This window comes from Lutjanus erythropterus, chromosome 7 (genome assembly GCF_056507025.1).
Source record: "Lutjanus erythropterus isolate fLutEry1 chromosome 7, fLutEry1.hap2, whole genome shotgun sequence".
Classification (NCBI taxonomy): Eukaryota; Metazoa; Chordata; class Actinopteri; order Lutjaniformes; family Lutjanidae; genus Lutjanus; species Lutjanus erythropterus.
In genome coordinates, this window is record NC_139323.1 from 19,323,758 (window position 1) to 19,345,444 (window position 21,687).

At 39.8% G+C, this 21,687-nt stretch overlaps 1 protein-coding gene across 3 annotated transcripts in view; it reads right to left on the minus strand.

Annotated features, from left to right (window-relative positions):
* The window catches only part of tle2b (TLE family member 2, transcriptional corepressor b), a 136,824-nt gene that overhangs the window by 44,425 nt on the left and 70,712 nt on the right, over positions 1-21,687 (minus strand). For 2 of the 3 annotated variants that reach the window (XM_084723084.1, XM_084723082.1), the window contains exons 5-10: positions 14,512-14,574; positions 12,850-12,924; positions 10,002-10,182; positions 8,166-8,182; positions 2,629-2,769; positions 502-555 (exon numbers count right to left, since the gene is read on the minus strand). In XM_084723084.1, the coding sequence (XP_084579210.1) occupies positions 502-555; positions 2,629-2,769; positions 8,166-8,182; positions 10,002-10,182; positions 12,850-12,924; positions 14,512-14,574 (531 nt within the window). The remainder of the gene's footprint in view (positions 1-501; positions 556-2,628; positions 2,770-8,165; positions 8,183-10,001; positions 10,183-12,849; positions 12,925-14,511; positions 14,575-21,687) is intronic. The other variant, XM_084723083.1, reaches the window with a different exon arrangement.

Consider the following 21,687-nt stretch of genomic DNA (forward strand, 5'->3'; position numbering starts at 1 on the left):
TGTGTAAACATTGGTAGTGAAGGTGGAATATTAATTTGAAGAGGTCAGAAGAAACTATTAACTGTTTTGTCACAGGGAACTTTCTTTCTGTGAGACGTATGACTTTTGCCTGTGTGTGCACCAGTGTATGAAGTTTCTGGGACGTTGGCCCATTAATAAACTTTTCCCTTAAGCAATGATTAGAAAAGTAACCCATATATCCTTAATGGGTCACTTTCTCTTATTGAATAATCAAGTATCATTTGACTTTGGAAGTATTTCAGGTGAGCAACCACAAATTCATGTTCTGGAGATTTTCTACCAGCTTAACTTGAGGAATAGAGGGAAACAAACCATCATAGTAAAAAATATATGTTTAATATTCATCTTTGAGGCAAACATTGCTAATCTGGCCCATTGAAATGGCAGGCATGGACATACTTAGCTTTAGAGGTGATCTAAGATGTTCACCAAATATACACCAAAAGGGGTAGCTAAAGTTTTAGCAGATAAGCCACTTACTTCATTGGAGACGTCCACTACGAGATTGTCTTCACTCTTGTCTCCATCACTGTCCTGAGGAGCAAAGATAAGATGGATAAGATATTTTTTTAGCTCCATCACCCACATAGAAATACACTATACTGGACGCGTATACAGAGAACTTTAATAATAAAGATGGAAACACACACAAGTCCACACACAGATCAATATATCAATATCACTGGCTGCTCTTAGCTTCCTTCCACTGGCTGTCCACCATGCAACATTTAACACAGAGATACTATATACCCCATATATTTTCACCGCACATCTCCTTCATACAAACACTATTTCGATCTCTCTCTTGTTCACACAGACACACACACACACTCAAACACACTGTTGCTCTTTCTCCATCCGTGGCACAGTTTCGCTCTTCGTCTAGCCATCACTCTCTTTCTCTCTCTCCGTTTTTCTGGGGTGAGAATGATGGCACTTAGTCACCATGGCAACAGCGCTTTGATGTGATCATGGCCTGATATTCCTATTGACATCAGTGTGGAGTGACATCAGTACCTAATTATACAGAGCCAAAACAGGGCTATGTCTACAGTCTATTCCAGGAACAAAAATACAGAAACAGACAGCGAGAGGGAGAGGAGAGGAGTGGAAAGAGGAAAGAGAAAAAAAAAAAGTAGAAGGAGGAAGAAGAAGATGGAATAAAAATGAAAACAGGAAGAAGACAGAGTGAGAGCGAAAAGCAGAGAAATTGAGAGATGGTGATAAAGAGACAGAGAGAGATATAGAAGAGCAAAAGGCAAAGAGAGAGAAATGGGAACTGTAATGCTGCTCGACAGACAGAAAGAAAGAGAGGAAAAACATTCAAAAAGTGGAAACTAACTGCGCTTGTTCTCGCTCGGAACTAATGGGAAGATTTGGACTGTTGTTGTGGATGCCAAACTGATTTAGCTGGAGGACATCTTGCACAGACAGACTCCCAGTGTCAATCAATCCTCCAGACTGCAAACACACACGGCCATCTAATTCATTACAGCTATCTGCCTTGGCCGTCTCTCTTCTGGCATCACATCGCCTGTGGCTTCCTGCTCTTCCCCATTGGACCCATCCAAACCAAACACAACTCTTAATTGGCTACGGGCCCCCGACCCCTGTGTGGCCTATAAAGTCATGGGCGATGTCAGAAGTACACACACACACACACACACACACACACACACACACACACACACACACACACACACACACACACACACACACACACACACTCACACACACACACTCACACTCTCACACTCACACTCTCACACTCACACTCACACTCACACACACACTCACACACACACTCACACTCACACACACTTTCTGTTTTGTAAAAAAATATGCATATAATATATGCTTGTGATATTGTACGTGTGCTACTGAATTTTCTCAGTTTCCTCCCAGGCATCATTTCAAAGGATAGTTTGGATTACTTGAAGTGGCATTGAGGATGTGATCAACAGCAAATTGTAATTTAGCTATCTAAAAAAAAAGGCCCATTATAAAAATCTGTTTAAGTGTGTACTATATTTAGAATATTTTCACGACTTTACCTTTCTATCAGACAGCCTTTTCCAACGGGAAACTGCTGTTATGTCCATATCAACCAGACTCCATTGACAAAATCAATAATTTTACCTCACAGAACACGGGAGTTGCTAATCTGCCACTGCCTCATTTGTATTATTGTGTGACTTTGGAGAATATTAAAAACAATTACACACACAATTACACAGACTTAATATTGACCGTGGCAGCAGTAGACCAGTAACTCCTGTGTTTTGCAAAGTAAAGTCACTAATGGAGTCTGGTTGGTTTGGGAGATATGACGGTGGTGCAATAAAAATATAAAATAAATATTTTAAATATAGCATACACTTACACTGATATTGATTTTTTTAGGTGGCTATAATAAACTGCTACGAACCCTGTCCACAGCTGTACATTGCTTTGCTTTCATGCTAGTACTCCTCTATGCTTCTCCACACTGGGAGTGTGACACTGACAATCGATAAGTACCTCATACAACTTCACTTCAAGTAATCAAAACTATGCCTTTAAAGCTTAACTTATCTTAAAAGAACATGGACAAATACAAACACATACATAGGAGTGTGGTGCGAGGGGCTCTTTGTCGTCACAGCGCCTCCTCTTTGCCTCAGCACCTCCCTGCGAGGAGGAGTAGCCTCCTGACGGGCCCTGGCGCTCCTCAGTGGGCTGACTGTCTGTTGATGACACTGACTTACTCTGGAGAAAAACAAGGACACAAATAAAAGTATGAACAAACACAAACAAACACTTACTAACACTGCCACAGTTAAGCTAATGAAAGCTTAGGTGAAACCACTGAGAGAGACGTTTAATGTAAAAATGGATAATTAAATGGGACTCCCTAAAGACTTGGTATTGGTATTGTGAGATGTCCTGTCTCACAAAAAGGTGTGTGCCTGATTGATATCTTGTTGGTTCATGTTGGGTTGTTTTATCACTTTTTGGATAAGCTAGCAAAACCCAAACCTAAAAAGTTGTTCATTAACCTTCTTTGTTTATTAACCTTTGGCTTAACCCCAAAATCAGACCTATAAGTGAGCTCACACCCAAATGTAACTTCAAACAAGAGATGATTTTTCAGTTCTTTTGTGATCATCAGTTTACAGGTACACTTATATTTTTGCTCCTTGTACTTCTACAACTGCAACTAGACTTCCATGCAGATTTTTAACTGACCATCATAACGTTGGAACTAACTTAAATATATTGACATTGAGATTAACTAAATTATGTCCAATAACAAAAATCTACTCAGATCAGGGGTCTGTCTGTATTCTGATATCAATGTAAGTCAGGATGACCAGATGAGAATGAGGTGTAATTTAGGACAGGGGAGTTGGGGGTGAGCATGTCTTATCAGAAGGATTAAAATGTAAGATGTAAGAATAATCTAGAGTATAATTAGACTGTATTAATATGGTATTAATTTTATGAAGATCAACAGACGATATGAAGTAGGGGTGTGTATCTCACTGACTGAGACAGATTCGATATGTATCTCGATACATGTTCAACGATACGATATAGCTTAAAATTTTGAAATGCCCAACGATTCGGTTCGATTTGATTCAGCTCTGATACGATATATGATGTAATACAAGATGATGCAGTGTGTGAATCTTTACATTTTAATTCAATTAATGCTACATTTGTAGAGTGCTGTTAGATGCAAAAAATCCTTTTACTAAATATAGTAACAGGAGAGACAGAGACAAGGAGACATTGCAGTGGTGTTAACATCTCATTATGAGTCTCGTGTGTAAATGAGATGCTGTAGCCTAAATGAGATCTGTGAAAAAACTTTAAAACTGTTTAAAATATTAGTATTTTTTCAGTAAGATGATCTGCTGCTCTGTTTCAGATGAAAAGTGCTGTGGTTTTGATTAGTGTGGAGGAACAGTGAAGTGTTACCTGCTCTCACAGTGACATGACGTCTCTGTGGGTCAGACTCGTGGCTCTGCACTCTGCTGTCAGACACGTTTTGCATAAATGATCTGCAGCAGCGTTTCTCATCTTTCTTATAAAACACAAAACGTATTCCAACTTTGCGCATTATGACAGTTTGGTGGTGCGATGCAATTCAATGTCACTTCTGTCGCTGTTTTCAGCACCGTCTGTTTTGATGAAATGAAGACACAGTAGAGGGAGGAGGGAGCGCTCGTTTTGTGTGAGCGGGACAGCAGGCATCCAGCGAGAGCGGTGCAGACAGGACGAGAGAAAACGAAACAATTTATTTCCGATTCATGTTCAGCTTTTTACTAATATAGGCCGTCTGAACTGACACACTTGTATCTTATACATTAAAGTCCGATGACTCGGATGCATGAGTGAATCATTACACCCCTAATATGAAACATAGTGACTGAGTTTACAAGACACATGACAATTACGCACAGGTAGTATGTTAAAATGTCTTTTCTGCAACCAAGATTTTCATTAAGCTATAGAAGCTTACAAACTCAACTTTTAGATAATTATTTATTTATTTATTCATTCATATATTTATTTATTTATTTATTTATTTATTTATTTATTCAGGGACAATTGCTTGTAAATCAGGACTGTAATGAATTTGTCAGTATGTCTGACCGGCCTAATCTAAGTTAGTATCTTGCATCAATAGATGCCCATCTAAAACAGGCTTACAAGGCAGACTACTAATTTTCATGAGTGTAGGTATGAAACAAAATATACAAAATATAGAAAAGCATGAATAGTATATTCTTTATACCTTCATACTTGACATCGACTAAACCAACAGAAGCCATCTGGGTCAAATACTAAGTTTTTAGGGAGTCCCAAAATTAAACACATCTTTTTATAAAGCGCACATTGTACACACACGAAAGACACCCAAATCTGTCAACAGGTCGTGATGGGAAGAAAATGTACACATAATCCCATTGTAGATAAAAGCTCAAGTATGGACAAGGAAAAGCACACAGGGCAGTAACACAAACATTTACAGAGAGTTTCATAAAAACACACATGATAACATTACACACACACACACACACACACACACACACACACACACACACACACACACACACACAGAGCAAGAACAGCAGACGTAAGCACAGGTTAAGACGTAGCCATAGAAGCACACAGGACAGCTCATACAGCTAATTAGTGCTCTCCCCTCGACACACCGGTCCTCCTGTAAAATATGACTCTCATTATTGGCCAATAAAGCTGTGCAGGCATATTTACAATACAGCCTGGCCTGGTGCTCAGCACTAAAAAAGCCCATCAAAGCATTGTGTTGTTTTTGTGTTAGGGCAGGGGCCAGAGGTTCAGTGAGGGCCACTTGTCATTCACTGTCCCCCCTGTGGGGAGGACAAGAACAGTGAGGGTTTAACACACCAATGAGTCACACAGGAAGGAGCCCACGGGGCCGACAGGAAGGAGCGCTGGACAGAGGAGAGGAGAAAACCGCACAATGGACCTCAGTGCAGCTCAACAAACTTCCCTCTCTTCTTTCTTTCTTCTTCTCCTCCTCCGCCGCCTTCTTTCCTCTTCTCCTGACTTCCTCTCACTGTCCCTTTTTTCCCCTCCATTTAAAATTCCAACATGTTTCACTGGTGCTGACAAATGCCGATTGATATGCAATCTTTCCCTTCCCTCCCCTTCCCTTCCCTCCCAAACGCCGTAATGCTTGACTAAGTTCAACCTCAACTCATAAGAGAAATATTTTCCTGGTGCTTAACAATCAGCATTGTGTTTAGCAATTAAATTATGCTAAGGGTTTCATTGCGGATAGAGAGCAGGAGGGAGGGAAAGTTAAGTCAGTAGCTCTCTTAAATCATTTTCATTTCGCCATAAAAGCCAGAACAAAGACTTGCTGGTATTTTTTAACAACCTTTCCCTCCCTATTTTTCTTGTTTTTTTCCCTTCCTCTTTAGTCCCTCTCTCTTTTTCCTTTTTCAATTTCACTCTCCATCTCCCTCAAACCCCCCCTACCCCCCCTCCCTCTTCTCTCTCTGTGCGTTATCAACAGTTACACTGATGAAGGCCAGCTGTCCATTGCAGCCAGTACAGTAAGGGAGTGTTCACACGGTTTCTATAAAGCAGCCAGAGAGAACAGGACAAACCATAGACGTCCACTGAATTTCAATCAGCCCATTTGCACTGCATTAACTCCCCAGGCGATTAACGGGGACTTCTAACTACAGTGACATAAAATATGAGCAAAACCTGTGAGGCAAGATGAACACTTGTACACACTTCATGTTTCACTGCATGTTGCATTTACGCAATTTATTCTAAGGATGGATTTTTTATTTTTTTTACCATCATTTATGGTAACCTGAGTCACGATCCTGTCACATCTCACCTTCACACCTAATTAAAGGGTTGCTGAATCTGAACTTCAAACAGCGCGGTGTGCATTATTGAACAAGTCAACTTCTTCAGCAAAAAGAAAACTAGGGTGTTCTTGCTTCTGATCTGAAGAGTCACATTAATATATAAAGCAGTATGATAGCATCATGCAATCATATTAGAAGAAAGATCCGACTCACAGGAATAGGCTGCTATTGACAGATTATTTCAGTCGGCATTCTTCTCTCTTTCCGCTATCAACATGTTACCCTTTTCAAAGTCTCCGTCTCTAACAGTATGGACATAAACAAGCTAGAAGTTGTTAGTTGTCACAAAACAAACATTTTATATTGTGATATTCAGATGATTCTCTACTGGAAATTACATACAATATAACTAAAAGCAACTAGGTTGTTATTTAATTTAACTGTTAAATGATTAGGTATTATTTAGACAACTCAACATTTTATCTTCACGAATCAACTGTTTTGCAGCGTTTTCAATGCCAGCCATCAGAATAAATAGAAACAGGGCATTCGACAAAAGTTCCGCTCCAAACAGCCTGGTGATTCAATAGTTAGGGCATTCCCATACAAAACAATGCAATCAAACTGATTTTGTTGCTGACACTCCTTCGCAGCACATTCAGTTAAGACACTTTGTAGCGCCGCCCAAGATGAGTGTGATTAGTTTAAAAAATACAAACCACAGCCACAGCATTTTTTCCCCAATAGCAGAATAATGTTAATGGGTTCAGTCAGACATTTCTCCAGCACTGGCACAGCACTAAAGCGAACATGTCGAGATAGGTCTGGCTCTACAAGACTAGAGGAAAAACAACAAATGGAAAAACTGTAATATCCTTACCGCTTCCCTGTTTACTGTACCCACCAATGCACAGAATCATGTTTCATGAGGAAACAGTTTTGGAAAGATACTGTGCATAAGCAGTATAAAAGGTCAGGGTACATGTTTCTGTAGGACAGATCGTACTTCCTCTCATGTTCAACAACATTTAAGTTTTCTGGTACAGTGGTTACCAGTTAAAAGAAGGCACACAAAGGACTCCTCTCTGTGGTCTTCACCTCTCCTGCAGTGCTGGCAGTTGTGCAATTCTACACCAAATATTAACTAATGATACAACAGAGCAGGTTCTGTTGGGAAACGTCTTTTCAATGGATCTCAGTCGTGTGATCTGTTGGGAAATATTCACTGGTTCTTTGACACCAGACATTAAGGGACCTCCTGCAGTTGACATTTTATATACTGGATGCAGAACACACTCAAGTAAACATTTTCGAGCATGAGTTGCTTGTTTCTGCAGACACTAACTGGCGTGTTTTGGGCAGTCTGGGTTTTAATCCTTTCACTTGTTCTGTAAGTCTCATAGATTACCAGAACATTTGTGGTGCTGATAAACAAGCAGTTGCTTGTTCATCCATTCACTCAATTTGTACTTTCTTCCAGATAACAGTGAAATGCTGTGAGCTCAGATGTTAGTGTGATGTAGAAAACCTTGAGAAGCTCAAGGTTGATAGTGCTGAGCGGCTATTGTGCTGGTGTTGAGCTGTGCTACTCCTGGCGGAGCTCCAGCAGCACGCAGCCTTTTTTAGAGGCCACTTTACAGTGCGTCTCCATTTCCCTCAGTTTATCACTGTCACACACACACACACACACACACACACACACACACACACACACACACACACACACACACACACACACACACACACACACACACACACACAACACACTACATAACTACTCACCCTGCTGGGTGCTCCCTCTGGGACGGGGCGGAGAAAGGTAAGGAAACAGAACAGAGTAGAGAAAAAGAGAGAGGAATAAAGGGGAAAAAAGAGAGAAAGTTTGACGTCAGTCCTGATAATAATAACAACAGTCCCCCCAGTCGGCCAAGGTTAGGCTGAACTAAGACGGCTCCTCTCTAATAAAGATACAGACCCACTATTGTGCCTGATTCCAGTCTCCTCTCTATCGCTCCCTCTCTCTGTTCTCCACCCAGACAAAGCTTGCTGTCTTCCCCTGCTGCCTCTTTCAGCGCTCACTATCTTTTCACTCACTCCTCCTCTCATATGTAAGAACAGAAACACACACAGCTGTAGACATGCATAAGCTCTCACACAGATGCTTAACACGCCAATATGAACACACTGATGTCTCTATCTTCCTCTGTTTCTACTCTCACTCATTCCTTCTTTTTTCTTTTTCTTTCCAGCACTCGGTTTATTCATGAGAAAGTCTCTCTTGGCTCGGTGCCTGAAACAGAGCACAAAGATAAGATATTCTATCGGGGTGAATGAAAGTTCGTTGGGAGAAAGCATTTCTCCGACATTTACACAAGCACCATGAATATGTCTGTCCATATTATGACAGCAATCTAAACAAGGAAGTTCAAATTCAGTCCAAAAGGTGACTCACTGTACAAATCACGGAAAGGCCTGCCACAAATGATGTATAGGTACAGTTTTGCTTTGCATTTTTTCTGGGCTCGAATGATAAAATGAGCAGCTGTCAGAGTCTCTATCACTGCTGCTTTGTGCCTATTCTTGAATTAAACTTAAACAGAAATAAACATACCAAATGCACGTATGCACATGCAGACATGCATACATTTTATGAAAAAAAAAAACAATAAATCTTGTGTGCGTAATACCTGGCGGTTTCACTCTGGATGATTACCAGCATTTGGCTGGTGGCTGGTGCTAATTTTGTGCCCTGAATATTCTTTTGAGCTACATTGAAAAAAAAAAAACTTCTGCATTCACTAACAAAATTTGGAAATACCAGAGTAATCTTATTCTGAACTTTGGATCTTCAAACTGTGGTTCTACTGTCATCTTCTACAACAGCAGGCTGCCACTGACTGTAATTTGGAAGATGGGAAAAGATGATCCAGCTTATTTTAAGAGGCCCAATTTTTCATTTGATTAATGTATTATTAATTTGTTGTCATAAATCTGATTTCATTAATCGCCTACAGTGTGTTCCGTTCCTCCTGCTGAATTTGGCTCTGGAAGACCACCTTGCCAGAACATTTAAATCTGTTTTTAGAGACAAAATTAAGGATTAAACGCTGCAGTTCTTAGCCATGGAAATCAACCAATTTATTGTCTTGGAGAGAGTTTAATTGGATTTAACTGGATGAAGATTCACAACTACTAGGAGACAATCAGAGACAGCAAGGAAAAAAATAAAAAAAATTAAGGTCGACCTTTCTTTCAGGTCTTACACTTCTTGACTTTTCTGAAGTATAAATATTTAGGATCATGCTGGCCGCCAGCAAAAAAAGCCATCAAAAAAATGGCTTAATGTGATGTATGATTATCTATTGGAAAAATTGCTTTGAGACTCAAGTCGGACGTGTCTGATAAATGTTGGAAAGGATGTATATGAGTTAATCAACATGTAGAACATTTTTCAGGTAAAGGCGCATCAGAAATATAGTAACCCCCTCGAGTTCTCTGTTGTTTTTGTTTGTTTGTAGTGTTTCCCATAAAAAGTCTGTAATGTAAGATGTTTTGTACCTGTTGAGCTTTTACTTGAACAGAAAAAAATATCAAAATGAAAAGTGTGCAGTTCTTTACCTCTGAGATGTTCAGGGTCAAGGTGGTTACGCTCATCTTTGGAGGCAAGGTGGGCTGAGACACCCAAGGCCCCGGTCAGTGCAAGGAGCCCTGAGCCCCCTGCGCCCAGGGACAGACCTGATGGGTGTGGCGTCAGGGGGATGCCCGGGGCGTGGTGAGACAGGTGCTGGAGCTGCTGCTGCTGTGGCCACAGGGAAAGGAAGGAGCGGGGAAGGAGGAAGGGGTCGGGGGGGGGGTGTCATAACAAGGGGGGTGAGTGGTTAGAAAAAATGGGGATAAGAAGAAATGGATAGAAAGCAAGCAGGGGAAAGTGACACAGAACAAAGGGGAATGAAAAGTTAGAGGAAGGTAGGGTTATGCTTGGAAAAGGGGAGGTGGGAGTGATAGGAGAAAGGGAGGAAGTTGAAATGAAATCAAATCCACATGGAGAGAGGAAAACAAGATGAAAGGAGATAGGATGTTAAAGAGATTAGTGGATTAAGAGGTGAGAAAGACGGACACCAAGGACGGGAAAGAGGAAAAAGAAAGAAGGGGAGAGGGAAATTAATTGATCAGGATACGCAGGGAAAGTAAAGTAAGTGGCAATGGAAGCCAAGAAGCGAAAGCAAGACAGAGAGAAGGTGAAAAGAGTGAGACGATGAATGGGATTTATTATGAAGGAAAGGCAAGAGGAGGAAGGTGGAGAGAGAGGCCAAGGGAAAACACAGAGAGGGAAGAAAATGTTTGAGTCAGAGAGTAAATGATGGGGAGGAACAGAGGGAAATTGTGGTGGAGGCAGTGAAAAGTGAAGGAGAATTAGATGAGCAGGAGGGAGCAGATAGGTAGAGAGGGTAAATGAGCACAGGAAGAGGGAGGAAAAGTGTGTAGTGGAGAGAGCAAAAGATAAGACACAGTGAAAAAAAACAATAAGCGAGGAGAAATGAGGACAGGGCCATAGTAAGAGGAAGAGAATGATAAAAGATTATAAAAGGAGTGATGGTTCAGGGTGAAATCCAGAAGGAAAATGAACAGAAAGACAAAGAGAGAGCAGGGAAAAAAAAGAGGATGATGGAGGACAGCGAGAATAGAGAGCAAAGGAACAGCTACAGATAAAGAAAGGCTATTATCCTAAAGGGAGCATTATGATGTGTTTTTGTGTGTTGTTTTGTCAAGCTGGTGTGTTCGACACACATCCACTCACACGAGCACACACCTTGGAGACAGCAGTGTTTGTAGTGCTGGGAGGAACAAAGGGCTTTAAGTAGACAGTAATGTGATCAGTGCTCAGACAAGCTCTGGAAAGCCCCCTCTACCAGGGCACTCAGGAACATCACTGTGACTGTGTGTGCGCGCATATAGAGGTATATATGTGAAGAAAAGCATGGATATACAACACAAAGTTGATTTTAGACAGGTGATTTATTAAATTCAAGTGTAGGAGTATTTTTAGTTCCTAAGAAGTTTTCGGTATATCTCTAGTTACAGCTTGTATGTTAGCTTAAATTTAATTTAAATATGAAATGTCTGTTGTCCAGAGAGTGCTGATGATCTAAAGTGATTAACACAGAAACCTTGAAACTGAGCTGTAATTAATGCAGTGTACATCATTCTGTTGATGAACAGTAAGTAGACAGTAATGTGATCAGTGCTCTGGCAGGAATTAATGACACCAGACATTGCAATCACTGATTTGTTTCTCTTCTTAAACATTTTCTAGAAGAGAGCTCCCACATGAGAGCAGAGCAAAAGCTGCCATGTTTAAGCCATATGCGTGCTATCTGGCCTGTTGGACTGGCTACTCCAAATCGTTATTAGTTATATTACCAGTTTTGCCCACATGAAAAAAAAATGTTGCCAATCCAAATTAAAGCAAATTGTAAGACTTCTTGTCCTTTCTAGACTTGAAGGTGAAGCATGATGCTACCTGGCTGGGCTCATAAATTCTAAACCGGACCGCATAGTTTCCATTATAGGCTATTGGTTCCATACTGAATTTGTTTTGTAGAAGATCCGTACATTTTTTTCACCAAAAACACACTTAAAAGCATGACTGGAGTTACTTTTTTAAGACATTTTAAGGCCTAAAAATCAGATTAGTGGATTTTAGGCTTTATAAGTAACGGCAGAAACCCTGATTTAAGGGCACATGGAATCCTAGTAACATTTTGCATCTTAACAATATAATACAATAGGTGATTATTTTTGGTCAGACATTAAGTTTCAGTTCTGACCCTCCAAGGGAAAAAGTTTGGGCACCCCTGCTTTATACTAATAGTTAAGTCATTTAAACTACTCATAAGCTATTTTATTGGGAGCAATGATTTATTGCATCTTGGTATATTCAGTTGTATCCTCCAAAACTGGTGTAGTAATACTGCCTTAAACATAACATCTCAGTTGCCACTGCCAAAGGGCTTTAAAAAAGACGAACAGACCCCACACCCAGGATGAGATGCTGATTAACGTCTGATTCAAACAGGTTGGCTACAGAATACTTAAAACACGGAGACATCAAAAAGTCAATCTTCAAAGACCAGTTTTCAGCGTTAATTCATAGCATGCTATCAAAGCTGTGGCTCAGAAAATAATACCTGCCTGGCTGAATTTAGATTAAACTCGATCAACATCGCCATCTGGTGCACAAACAGAAAACGTAAACACCTCGAGTGATGTTTACGATAATGGCTCACCCGTTTGATAATCAATATTTCTGATCTAGCTATTTGTGGACCAGCGATGAAAGAATTTAATCAGCTGTCTCTTATCAGTGCCACCATGTCAGAATCGTTGGAACATCCTTAGTTAATGTGTGTGCATGTGTTGATGTGTGTGTGTTTTTGTGCTGTCATGACGAATGGAGGTGACTCACCCCGATAATGGCATTGAGTTCAGCCATGGTGACCTGCTTGGCCCTCTCCACTGCTTGGACCACCTGTTGCTGGTGCTACACACAAACAGACAACAGACAGTATATAAACAAACACATACACATTCAATGCCAATGAGAGCAAATAAGGACAAGGGCAGGTTGTACTGCATTAGTATTCACATTGTATGTTACAGTATGTAGTGTAAAGTATACATAATGTATATTGCAGGAACCATTAAGTGAACTAAACTTGAGAAAATGTGCTACAACAACTAAACTCTGCGTTTACAGGGTGTATAAATGTAAATAGATTGGGCAACCATGTATACACACACAACACAAACACTGAGAAAAAAGTCACACACACTGTACATATAGCCAGACACATACACACACTTGCTCAAAGCCACACTGACTAAAATCTCAGTTCCATTTACACAAAATCCCAATGCAATCAGTCACACAAATGCAAATAGGCATGTGTGCAACAGTGCTCGCACACAAACACACGTGCGCACACACACACAGTGTCAATATTGATCAAACTGACAGAGAGCTGTGACCATCGTGTCTCCAGGGAACTCACTCCTCAGCACACCGTCACACTCACAGACAAAAAGAAGTGTGTCTGCAGGTTTGTACTCCAGTCTACACACAACCAGCCTGCGCTTGAAAACAGCACACTCACACACATGTACATATACACAGTGCAGTCCAACAGTCCAGTATCTCACCTCAGTACACGTCTGACAGTAAAAATTAAACTTTTCCAAAATTCCTTTTTGTTTTGTAGTCTACTCCTCATGTACTTTTTTTCTTAATTATTTATTCTTTCTTTCTTTCTTTCGTTTGTCTCATTAGTACAATTTACTACAATTGTTGCATTTCTATTTTTATACCAAATCTCATTGTTATTTCATACCTTTACTGTTATCTATACCACTGCATTATCAGGTTATTCTTCATGGAAGTTGTCTGTGTTCTATGGGGTAAGCAAGTGTGTTCTGGGCTGAGAAGAATTATTTTAAAAACTGAAAATGCCTTGTGTGCTGTCTTTCTATTTGTGTACCACATACTGCTTTATTATCTTGTTGTCTGTTTAATAAAAGAAAAGAAACGTTTTAACTAGTAACATTGTTGCAGTCATGGGTGTATTAAAGGGATAGTTCACGCAAACATGAACATTCAGTCATTATCAACTTAACTTTAGTTTTTTAGTTCACAAAACACGGCGGAAATTTCATCGGAAATTTTGTACGTTTGAAAACTGGTCACCATTCTCTTCAGTTATTTGGGAGATTCTGCAGCATTGTGAAACTCAAGCAGTGTTTTGTGGACTAAAAAACTAAACCCATCCCTAAGTTGGGTTGAGTGTGAGAAGATAATGAATTTTTGAATGAATTTTTATTTTTGGGTGAACTATCCCTTTAAGGAGAACAGCAGCAGTACTAGTGTATTTCATTGAAAATACACTGGAAATGGGTCTTGTACACTTTGTATAGCTTCTGCATTTATGTTTTCTCTCACTTAGCATGTAACTATATCTATTCTGGTTCATTTATTATTCTGTATGGAAACAAAATATGATATAGGACTGGGGTGTGAATAATTGTGCATATTTTGTGTTTATGTGTAAGTGTTTCTGGTGGTGGTGACACTTACCTCTTGAGAGAGGAAAGGGATGATCTGAGCGCAGATGGCACTGAGACGCTTGACAATCTCCGCCTGTAATGGAAAGAGAGACAGAAGGAGAGAGAAATGGATATATGATTGCGTCGCATACCATACGATAATACAATGAACAGGGAATATGATACACCTTTACAGCACATTAAGCCTCTGCTGCATTTAAACACATTTCTAATGAGCGAGGAGCTCTGTCAGTGACAACTCTATAAAGAGGCGAAGTCCCTTCCCTTCTGATGAACCACCATGGGACCATATCTCTGAAAAATTATGTACAGCAGTTAATGGGGAGTGAAAAATTGTTTTTTGATCCTGTTTGAATTGCACCATTAATTACACATTTTTCAATTTACCAGATAGTTTTCAAAGTCAAAGAAGTTGAAGTTTGCCATAAAAGTGTTTAAGTATAAGTTTGTCAAGATGCGTAATTATGAAGACGAGATATCCAAAAGTCACATAAGTTTAATCATGACCTTCTACCTCCACGAGCTAACGCTAGCTGCTTAAGCTACCGTGCCTGTGTGTTTCATAGAAACGGGAATAAGTCACTAATGTGCAAGTCACAAGCAAGTCTCAAGTCACTCCATATAGCAAGCCAATCAAGTCAAGTCATTGTCCAGGTCGAGCAAGTGAAGTCACACCATATCATTGTGACGATACCCCCCAGTTTCCACATTTAAATCAGTTAAATAATTGATATTTGACATTTCATGGCAGTCAATCAATAATGGAGAGTGGGGCTCTGACATCATATTGTAGCTCTACAGGCTGTAAAAGGTTCTAAATTTAAAGCAGAAGTATGAAACAAGAAATATACATCACAATGTAAAGCCTCCTGCCCTGGCTCCCCTTCAAGAGGATCACACAATTTCTCCTTGACCTATTAACACATCTGTCTAAGATGCTTCTCACAAAACTCCATACAGCTGTTCCTCTTTTTAAATCAGCATCATCAACAACAAAATCCTTGAAACCAAATTTTATTTGTTTAGGACTGTTCCCTCTGTGACAGATGCCTCATATATTTGCCTCTTCTGGTCTGTCTAGAAAAATTCTGAAGCTCTCAAATTTGTGATGTAAGTTTGACTTAAGTCAAGTCATTGACCTGAGCCCCCCGCTCTGGTGTTTCGTACCAGGATGTATTCACACAAGCAATGGGTCAAGCACAGACAGCGACACGGGAAAGAAACTAGACTTCAAGCCACAGAGGTTCAGTTACAAGCTACAAAAGTGCTGAGTTCTGAACACACAGACACATAAAAACATCTTCCTCTCTGCTCTGCACAAGTTGAGTCTTGGCTTTCAAGCACACACCAGAAAAAAAAAAAACTGGGAGGCAAACAGGTCTACTGGCAATTAGCCATGTTCAAAAAAATTTGCATATATGCGCTAATTTTGTCGTAGAAATGGTATACGAGGCTGACAGGAGAAAATGTGGAGGAATCTGTGAGTGAACAACAGAGTTGGAAGGCAGCACTCCAGTCATCATCTGGTCTTTTAGCACCATCACACTGCCATTTAGCTCAGCCTCACACTCTTACCTACTCCAGTCTTCCTCTTTCTGTCTCTGTTACTCTTACACACATGCAAACATATGAGCAAACAAACACATGCTCACAAAACCTCCAAGACTGTCTCACCACCCATCACAGCCACCTATTCTATGCCATTACATTTGTCCATTTCCTAAAACTCACAAAAAACATAAAAATGCTCTCTCTTACTCCCAGCCCACACACATATGCACACAGACACACACACACACATGCACATGTGGCAAACCTAGTAACCATCCACAGAATACGGCTGCCTGCACACACAAACACATAAAAACATAAGCACACACTCTCTATGTGTCACACACACACTCATGCACACACACACACACACACTGAACCTCTGCGGTGTGTCTAATTCTATCTGTCTGAGTGCCCTCAGCCTCATTTTGTTCTCTTCTTCACTCAGCCGTTCTCTCTTTTTCTACAACAGCTCTCACACTGAGCCATTATTACCCTATTCATCCTCTTCCTCCTATCCCTCCCTTCCCTCCCTCCCCCCTCTTTTTCTCTCTCTCATCTCTCCCTTGCTCGCTTTGTCTTGTTTTCTCCTGTCTTTCTATTTTTCTATATTATTACTTTCTCTCTATTCTAATTTATCCTCACTCCTTCTCTCAGCTGCCCTTTTTCTTCCTCTTACATCAGTCGCTCTCTTGTGTTTTTGCTTTGTTATTTTGCTGTCACACATTACCACGGCCATACTACATGCATATATTTTTCATTTTTCCTCCCTCTACTCTACCTATTTTGCTTTTTCTCTCTCTCTCTGTCCATCTATCCTCACTAAGACATGTTTCTGGCACTTGGAGATACTGGAGAAAAAGAGAGAAAGACAGCAAAAGGGGCGATGGAGGGCAGTGCAGTGACTGGCAGGGCTGTATAAATCAACATGCAAAGGCACACACGCATGCACGGACACACACACACACAATCAGCCGGCCTGTCAGTTATAGCCGGTCTCATCATAACTTCATAAACTGGCTATCACCAGACACACAGCTCTGTTCCAAGGACAGACACAGTCTTATCACATCATACGTACATGTGTCAATGTGTGTGTGTGTGTGTGTGTGTGTGTGTGTGAGTGTGTGGCGGTGCCAAAGCTCCTCAGTATATCTGGGATGATGCGCATGTGTATTATGTGTGTGCTGACCACAGAAAGGAAAGTGACAGCCAGAGAAAGGAACGGAGATAACAACAAGAATGAGTTTTTACAATAGGAAATTGCAACGTTATATTGCTGTATATTTTACTGATTTCATTTCTTTTAAAACTGCTTTATGTTTGTCTGGTTGACTCGACTTAATTTCTTTCTTTGCTCTCCATTTTTCTACCTTTTCTACTAGATTACAGCTGAAAATAAAATAATAGTCAACATATTATATATCAAATTTTATACAGCCCAGTATCACAAATCACAATCTGCCTCAATGGGCTTTACAATGACACAATCAATTCAATTTAAACATTTTCTTTTTCAGCGCTGGTGACCAGGCCATAATTGACCTGTAAAAAGACAACAGCACTCTTTTAAAGAAGATGGCCTTGTGGGTAACCTGAACCCTAATATGTGACGTAGACTAGACAGTTTGTTATGGGATGCTGTAAATGTACTACAACGAGTTTTTAACTAGTTATATACAATTTAATACTGATGCCTCTATATGAACTACATAAGAAAACAAGACCATCAACAAGAAGACTGGCTATTTCTGTATAACTTAAAGCATGCCACTAGGTCGGCATTAAAAAAAAAAGTGGCCAAACCTGCTTTTGATTTTGATAATTGAAACTGAAGCTCATTTTGATATAGTTTAGATTTAGAATTTATATTGTGACATCCCTACGACAGAACCTAATAATGGCTGCATGAGCCGGCCATGTTGGTTTCATTAACAGGTAGCCTTAAAACACTCGTTTCATAATATACCCCAGCTTCAACTCTCAGCAACTTGTGAAATGGATCAACATACAAAAACAGGAAGATTCACTATCATCGATCACTAAACTATCTGATAAAATATTTCATACACAGTACATAAAGGATATACATATTATTACAAAGGATGTAATGATAACAAAAACTCAAGGTGCAATAATACCACAAAAAAGTCTATCTATACTTATTATCATGAAATTAAAAAACAAGAAGAAATGACCACTTGAAAAAATTTCCTTTAATAAACAATAAATCTGTTGTGTGCAGCATTTTTTTGTTTGGACAAAATTCCTTTTTCCTTTTGACTTAAAGTGCTTCTGTTTTCCTTCTTCAAAGCTACTACAAGGAACTTTCATATTTTGTCGATATTTTGTGGACAAAAGTGGTAGTGTTTCCAAAATAATAACCACAAAATTTGACATCAAAAATAAAATGATCTAAATGAAAACTCACTCACTGACAACTCACTGTGACTTTGCCTCTGAAAATGTAGACCTGTTAGGCAGGCATTAAGAATAACTCCTTCATAACCAGTTTAAACTCCTTGTAGCAACATTAAGAAAATAAAATAAAAGTGGCCAACCATGACCTAAACATGTGCAAGAATTGTCTTCATCAATGTATATACAATTGCAAAGCAAAAACACTGCAGTAGTCAGTACTAGTCCTTTTGTAAAATAAAATAAAAATGATAAAATAAAGATAGATATAGTAGTAGATACTGTCACAGTCCAGTATCAAGAGTTTTTTTTAATCACAATAAAACAATTTTTCATGTTACATATTTCATGTCCATATATATTACACACTTTTCCTTTAATTCACTCAAACATACTGCATTATCTTTTCCACTTCAACTATCCCACCCTCAGTTTTATCTCTGCAGTACACCACACTGCTGCCTACTGAACATCAGGTTGTCCTCAGGCCACGGATCAATTCAGATGACCTGGCTCAGTTTTGGAAAGATAAAAGCCAATCTGACAGGTTTGTTGCTGGAGCAGAAGTCAGAAAAGGACAGAACTGACCTGAACATGGTCGGTGCATGAAGCTGCTTTTATTGGCTGTTTCTAAGGTGGCCATGAGTTTGATTGAAAGATATATCAATAAAAGTAACTGAATAGATATAGAAAAGAGAAACTTTTCTTTCATTGCAGTTTTCAGTGCAAGTCCTGTGTTACAACAGAAGACAGTCATCTTGCAAGGCCTTTACAGCTAAAATGTTATCTAGTGACAAAATAAATTAGTTCTGATGTGACTGACTGATTTATGAATCTCAAAGTGAGCAATCATGACACTGATAAACTGAAGAATAAATTTAGCTATGTGTAGTATCAGGTAGAGTTTCCGATATGCTAGGATTAGCTTCTACTTCTGTGTTATAAAAAGTCAAAAAATTAGGAAAAATGCTCATCACAATTTCCCAGAGCCCAAGGTGACCTCTTCAAATAACTTCTTTTGTCTAATTAACAGTCCAAAACCCAAAGACTCTACTGTCTACTGTCATAATGATAACAAAAAGGACCAAATGGTTACATTCAAAAAGCTGGAGCCAGTAAACGTTTTTTCAGTAAACATTTTTGCTTCAAAAATGACTGAAACAAATAATTGATTTATTTTCTATTATTTATTTTTTATTTTAAGACAAAGCTATTGTAATATAACTATCATAATATAAGATTGTATTTAATCTTATATTACCATAATCATTATCAATATATTGCTAAGGCCTACCTCAGATATGAACTACCTGCACACAATGTTACTGATCAACTTCTGCAACACAGCAGCATCCAACCAACTCCACGTTGTGGCTGGATGGTGTTATGAATGAAAGATGCCAATCATCTGATGGGTTAACAATAGAGTGAAAGTGAGTCGGACTGAAGCAGTCTGAGCTGGGCCAGGTGTCAGAAACAACACTGCACAGTCTCGTTCCACAGCCCTGCCAAAGCACAGCCACCAGGGAGTACTGGCAAAGACTGGCCGGATGGAGGGATGAACGGATGGAAGGATGAATGGATGGAGGGATGAATGGATGGGTAGATACAAAGGAGGAGTGGGGGCTGGTCAATAAACACCTGAGGGCACATAAGCTGCCAACTGGCAAGGGGACAGAGAGAGACAGAGAAAAGCGACGCTTTAAGTGAAACAGAGATTAAAAAAATGTAGGTGAGAGAGAGAAAGAAGGACACAACAGCTTTTCAAGAACAAAAATTTCCTAAATTATTCTCCAAAAGAGACAAAGAGATGGAGCAATGCCAACTGGAAGTAAGGTTAAAGGAGAGGAGAAAACACAGGAAGACAAAAAGAAGAAAAAACACACTGCAGGACAAGGACAGCCTGTTCCAGAGGCTGTGGTGCATATTAGCCTGTCGGAGCCTGAGGGACACACACACCCCCACACCCACACACACACACCCACACCCACACCCACACACACACACACACACACACACACACACACACACACACACACACACACACAGTGGCAGCATGCTCAGACTTGTCATCTCGTCAGATCATTGACAGGATGATAATAACAGCCAGCACAACGTTTATATGATCACACAGTGCCTTGGTGCTGCATAATGATACAACCTGAAATGTGTGAAGAGGTAGCACGCACACACACACACACACACACACACACACACACACACGTACACACACACACGCACACATTTACATCAATATAATACATATATTCAAAATCTAAAATACAAAAACTTGTACTTTGACCATATGCACACATTTTCTATGGTGCCTAAGTTTTTCAGATGGCTTAGTCACCCACAAATATAAATAAAAAACTGTGAAAAAAAACCACATGTAATAGTAAAATCGTCCAAGTAACTACATGTTCACACCAGCACTTAACACAGACAAAGCAAACTGTATTTATTGATTTCAAATGATCACTTGCAGACAGAAGGGAGACAGCACAGTCACAGCCAGTGACGAGATCTCTGCAACGTGGCAGATGTAGAGAATCGATCAAAAGAGTTCAAAATTCTGCAGAGGAGTAGTGATTTTTTGAAGTCTACTGAAGGACAGGTGTGTTCACCTAATATTGTTGAATCTTTTGACTTCAAGTCCTCTGTCTGTTGAAAAATGCAAAGGAAGATGACTGTAGCTATATGCTGTCCCTGTACTACATCATGTACCTCAGTCTATTTATAGCAAAATTATGGCAAAAAGAATAAAGCATGAAGGGCAATAACTAAGACTGTGATTCCCGGAGGTATGTCTGTTGCTGAGAACACGGAACTGACAAAACAATAAGAATGGAGCCCTTTCACTGATGCACCCTTCTCGCCAGTGTATTGCTACGTGAAATGGTTGCAATATGGTTTGTTTAGGTTAAGGAAAAGATCATAGTTTGGGTAAAAATAACTTAAGCTGTTTCCACCACAGGGGCCAGGGTCTAAATTATGTTATTGGGATCCCATTTTACCCCCCACAAAGTCCCTGCCTGGGGTGTAGTGCTTTCGAAAAGTACAGGAACTTTGGGGGTGGGTATTGATATGCTGACGATTTCTGACTGGTCACGTATTTGCAGCATTTTAGTTTTAGTTATCCTTTTTAAAAAAAATCTGCAGTGACAAACAAGTTTGTTTTTTGTTCATATTGTGCTTCGACACATCAACATGGAAT